This window comes from Thecamonas trahens (genome assembly GCF_000142905.1).
Source record: "Thecamonas trahens ATCC 50062 unplaced genomic scaffold supercont1.24, whole genome shotgun sequence".
Lineage (NCBI taxonomy): Eukaryota > Apusomonadida > Apusomonadidae > Thecamonas > Thecamonas trahens.
The window spans coordinates 170,048-174,836 of record NW_013657656.1 but is presented as its reverse complement, the minus strand read 5'-3'; the positions used below and the strand labels follow the sequence as shown (position 1 = coordinate 174,836).

Below are 4,789 nucleotides of genomic sequence, written 5' to 3'. Positions count from 1 at the left end.
CAGAGGCAGTGGCACCAGCAGAGGCGGCGCCCGCCGACCAAGGTTGCAGCGCCGCAGCCCATGGAAGTGGCGCCCGCCGTTGAGCAGGGTGTGGCAGCAGAGGCGGACGCTGGCGTGGTGCCGGTGGTGGGCGCCCAGCACGAGGTCGGTGCAGCTGCCCAGGCGCCGGTGGCCAGGGATACGCAGGCGCAGAACCCGGTCGATCCGGCGGCGGCAGCAGCAGCCGAGGCCGCAGCACAGGCGGCGGCGGCGCAGGCGGCCGAAGCCGCAGCGGCAGCAGCAGCAGCGGCGCAGGCCGAGGCGCGGGCGGCAGCAGCAGCGGCGGCGGCGGCGCAGCACCAGCACCAGCAGCACGCCGCCGCCGCCCACCAGCACCAGCAGCACGCCGCCGCCGCCCACCACCAGCATATGCACCACGCGTCGCAGCAGGATGTGGGGATGGTGCAAATGCCGATGTCCGGGCACATGGCGTCGCCCGGGTTCTACACGCCGTTCCAGGCGCCCAACGTGTACCACCAGTATGCGCAGGCGGCGCAGTACTCGTCGCCATACCCCGTGGCTGTGCTTCCGCAGACGCAATTGATGCACCCTGGCTCGATGAACCACGCCATGCAGCACGGGCACCAGTCGTACAACTACGGCGGGAATGGGTACGCCACCGGGCAGGCGCCGATGGGCATGGCTGCGGGCACTGCGCCTGTGCCGATGAACGAGGTCGTCGAACCGCATGAGATTGTCGAGGAGGAGGTTGTTGTGTCTGACGAGGACGAGGCCGACGCTCCGGGCAAGCTCCAGTCGCTCCTCCTCGCTGCCGAAGTCTGTCTCCGCGGCGAGCAAGAGAGCGAGCGGCTGCGGTCGGAGCAGGAGGCCAAGCTGGCCCGGGAGCGCGGCTCCGAGTCGGAGAGCCGCAAGCGCAAGGCCGCACCAGGCACCGCCTTTCGGCGCCGCAAGAAGCTCAAGCCCGCCGCTGAGCACTCCAAGTTCCTTGGCCTCGTCAAGCAGGAGACTACTCTCGATACGCTCGACAACACCGCCGCCCTCGACAACCTCATGCGCCAGGCCGAGGCCCTCATGCAGGCCAACTCGTCGGCCGAAAAGGTCTTTGCGAACTCGCACAAGCTCTTCCGCGACCTCATCGAGCCCGACCGCGACAACTCGACGCACGTCCAGATTCTGGCTCTCGTCGAGAACACGGTCGACAAGCTCCGCGCCTCGCGCAACCTCCTTGCCGTCATCACCGACCGCATCCAGGGCTCCTCGGGCCTGCTCTGCAAGCACCGCAACAAGATCCTGGACATGTTTGAGCAGATCCCGGGCGAGTAGCCCGCGTAACCTGGCAACTCTATCTGCCCATAAACTGCAAACTCTGCCAGTAGACTCCCCCTCCCCTCCCGGCCAGAGGCTGTGGCTACTCGCAAGTGGCAGCGTCTGGTTTGCCGGTCGCAACTCGCGGGCGGATCTCGCTGTCATCCTCGGTCGGCGGGAAGAGGGGGAGGGGGGAGAGACGGGGGCGAGCACGGGGGCGAGTATGGGTGCGACCGCACCTCCTCTCTGTGGTCAGCAGCGCAACAGACACGAGAGAGACATGGCTTTGTTCTTGCGGCAGGTGCGCGGGGCGGTGGCGGCCGGCGGAGCGTCTGCGCGGCTGGTGTCTGCGGCGGGTGCGGGCGGCGAGCGCGACAAACCCGGCGGCGGGCAGTGGGACGAACGCGGTGGTTGCGGTCGGCAGCGGGGCTGGCCCGTACGTGGCGGCCATCGAGTGCCTGCGCCGCAACGTGCCGGCGATGGTGGCGGGTGGGCGCGGAGGCGCCGGGAGTGAGGCGCCGGCGGTGACGCTTGACGAGGGCGACGTGCGGGCGCTCGACGCGTGGCGCGACTTTCCGCGCCTCCATCGCGGCTTTGTGCATGATCTGCTTGCACGGCGGCATGGGCGCGGGCCGTACGCGGCGCGGAGCGAGGGGCGGGTCCCGTATCTGCCGGACGTCGACGTGCCGCCGCCACTGGGCGGCCTGCACGCCGAGGTGACTGCGCCCGGCGGCTCGCTGGAGCTGCCTGCCCCGATGCTGCTCGACGCGCTGGAGGCGCAGCTGGCATCGCGGTTTGCGCCTGCGTCGGCGGCGCTCGGCGTCGACTCGCTGGTCGGGCGCGAGCGCAGGTGAACTGGCCGAGGAGGTGGCGGCGGTCGAGCTGGTGGTGCCCGAGTCGGCGAGCGTGGCCGAGGCGTCGCGGCTGGGGTGGGCGACGGCGCTGGAGACGCTCGGCTGGCTCTCGCCGGCCGGCGCCGCCGCCGCCAAGGACTCTGCGGCCGACGCAGCACGGGCGGTGCTTCCGCGTCTGCAGCTCTGGCGCAAGTCGACGCTGCAGGACATCCTCCGGCCGCGGATCGGGTTTACGCTCCTCGTCATTGCGGCCGAAGGCGGGGACGAGGGCAAGACGGCCTCGCTCGTCGAGCTCGCCAACCAGGTCCACGCCTCGGCCATTGCCGCAGGCAACGCTGGCCTCGACGTTGTCGTCTCGGCGCCCAAGCCGGTCTCGGGCCTCCGGGCGCACCTCACTCAGGTCCTCGACGCCCACGGCGAGGTGGCCAGCGCGTACGGCGACGTCGCCGACTTTGCGCTCGTCGCGCCCAACGGTGCCTTCCACTTTGCCGGCTCTCTCGACAGCGATCTCGACGGGCTCGAGGCCAAGCTTGCCGAGTACTTTCCGACGCCGACGTCTGCGTAAATAGTAGCCATGGGGTGCCAATGGAGGCTAGAGCAGCTCGCGGCCGCCAAGATACGGGCGGAGCGCCGGCGGGAGGGCGAGGACCGGGCGTCCGTCCTCGTCGACTGTCCCGTGGTTCTCGATGAGCGCCATGATGAGGCGCGGGATGGCGGCGGCGGTGCCGTTGAGGGTGGCGGCGAGCGAGTTGCGCGACTTTTTCGGAGCGCGCGGGTCGTGGATGCGGGTGTTGAGGCGGGCAGCCTGGTAGGTGGTGCAGTTGGAGACCGAGGCAACCTCGCCAAAGCCGCCACGCGACGGCATCCAGGCTTCGATGTCGTACTTGGCGTAAGCCGGTGCGCCGAGCTCGCGCGAGGCCATGCGGAGGACCCGGTACGGGAGGTCGAGCGAGGCGACGATGGACTCGGAGAGGGCAAGTAGCTCGGCGTGGAGCTGCTTGGCGTCGGCGAGCTGGGCAAGGCCAAACAGCTCGACCTTTGTAAACTGGTGGACGCGGTAAAGGCCACGGGTGGCGCGGCCTGAGGCACCGGCCTCGGCGCGGAAGCAGCGGGAGACGGCGACAGAGCGGGCCGAGTCGGGAAGCTCGGGCAGAGGGATGAGTGTGTCGAGGAAGCGCCCGGCGAGGGGGATCTCGGCGGTGCCGATAAGGCACTTGGCCGCGTCGTGGCCCGGTGAGTCGGTCGTCACCTTGTACACCTGCGAGGACTCGCCGCGCGGCTGGAACCCACACCGCTCGACCAGATGCTCGTGGACAATTTCCGGGACGGTGTACGGGACAAAGCCTGCGGCGATGGCGGTGTCGAGTGCGTGCGCCACCAAGGCAGCCTCGAGTTGGACAGCCTCGCGGGCAAGGTAGTAGAAGGCCGGGCCGGAGACGGCCGACGCAGCCTCAAACTCGATCCACTTGCGGGCGGTAGCAAAGTCGACGTGATCCAGCCCGCTTTCTGGCGGCGTGCCGACGCTCCGGACCACGACGTTTGCCTCCTCGCCGCCGATGGGTGTGTCGGGCGCCATCTCGTTGGGCAGCGTGGCCTTGGCCGCGGCGAGGGCGGCGGCGGCGTCGGCAGCGCGGGCCTTGGCCTCTGCCGCGCGGACCTTGAGCGCTGCGCCCTCTTCGCGCAGCCGCTCCGGCGCCGTCGATCCGCCGGCCTTGGCCAGGGCCTTGCGGGCCCGCTGAACGTCGGCGACCGCGGCATCGGCAGCCTTCTTGTCGGCGGCAGCGGCATCGAGTGCATCGACTGCCGCCTGTGCAGCAGCGGGTGAGAGACCTCGAGCAGTCAGGTTGGCGAGCATGGAGTGTGGCGGCGAGAGCGATGCAGCCGAGCGTGCGAAGGCGGCCATGCGCAAGGCGTGGGCAGTGCGAGCGAGCATGGGGACGATGTGTGGAGGAGGGGGGGGGGGGGAGGGGCGAGAGGGGAGTGGTGTGGCGGTAGGGTGGAGGGGGAAGGGGCAGCGGTGGAGGGCTACGGGCTGAACGAATACTTGGACAAGAGCCATTGATTAAACCGGTGGCGAGCGGCACCCACTGCTCTCGGCACTCGGTCGGACACTCGCTCGACGGCAGCATGGCGGCCAACTCGTCATACCTGTCCAAGGGCATTGAGATTGTGCGGCAAGCATGTGTGGCAGACTCTGAGGAGAAGTTTGAGGAGGCATACAACCTCTATGTCTCCTCCCTCCAGTACTTTATGCATGCCCTCAAGTGTACGTCTTTACCCCCATGCCCATGCCCATGCCCATGCCCATGCCAGGTCACGCCCTGGTCGCATGTCGCTTGTGCGAAACAACGAACACACACGCCACCACCACCACCACCACCACCACCACCACCATGGTCATGGCCATGGCCCGCCCCCTACCCACGCCCTGCACCCCTGCACCCTAGCCTACAACCACAACCTGTCCAAACCCTCTGTCCTCCCCCTCCCCCCCCCCTCCCCCACCCCCCTCCCCCCCGGTGCCCCCCCCCCGGTGCCCCCCGCTTCCTTGGCTCGGCGCGGAGGGCACACCCGTGGCAACAAACGCAGCACAAGGCGGGGACGACGCGTTTTCCTCCTCCTCCTCCCCC

At 69.5% G+C, this 4,789-nt stretch overlaps 4 protein-coding genes across 4 annotated transcripts in view; 3 read left to right on the top strand and 1 right to left on the bottom strand.

Moving 5' to 3' along the window:
* AMSG_11892 (uncharacterized protein) overlaps positions 1 to 1,372 on the top strand; it is a 6,900-nt gene extending 5,528 nt beyond the window's left edge. Inside the window, exon 4 of the mRNA XM_013902312.1 lies at positions 24 to 1,372. Within this exon, the coding sequence (XP_013757766.1) occupies positions 24 to 1,323 (1,300 nt within the window). The 3' untranslated portion in view covers positions 1,324 to 1,372. The remainder of the gene's footprint in view (positions 1 to 23) is intronic.
* A 213-nt stretch (positions 1,373 to 1,585) lies between these two features.
* On the top strand, positions 1,586 to 2,740 carry AMSG_05586 (uncharacterized protein; the record flags this gene model as incomplete). Its single annotated transcript, XM_013902209.1, has 3 exons — positions 1,586 to 1,698; positions 1,730 to 2,138; positions 2,170 to 2,740. The coding sequence occupies 3 exons, from the start codon at positions 1,586 to 1,588 to the stop codon at positions 2,722 to 2,724; spliced, it is 1,077 nt and encodes a 358-aa protein (XP_013757663.1). The 3' UTR covers positions 2,725 to 2,740.
* An 11-nt stretch (positions 2,741 to 2,751) lies between these two features.
* On the bottom strand, positions 2,752 to 4,062 carry AMSG_05585 (seryl-tRNA synthetase; the record flags this gene model as incomplete). The annotated part of the gene is made up of 1 exon (XM_013902208.1): positions 2,752 to 4,062. One exon carries the CDS (start codon positions 4,060 to 4,062, stop codon positions 2,752 to 2,754), a length of 1,311 nt encoding a protein of 436 aa, XP_013757662.1.
* Positions 4,063 to 4,242: 180 nt separating this feature from the next.
* Positions 4,243 to 4,789, top strand: part of AMSG_05584 (uncharacterized protein) — a 2,017-nt gene continuing 1,470 nt past the window's right edge. Inside the window, exon 1 of the mRNA XM_013902207.1 lies at positions 4,243 to 4,425. Within this exon, the coding sequence (XP_013757661.1) occupies positions 4,287 to 4,425 (139 nt within the window). The 5' untranslated portion in view covers positions 4,243 to 4,286. The remainder of the gene's footprint in view (positions 4,426 to 4,789) is intronic.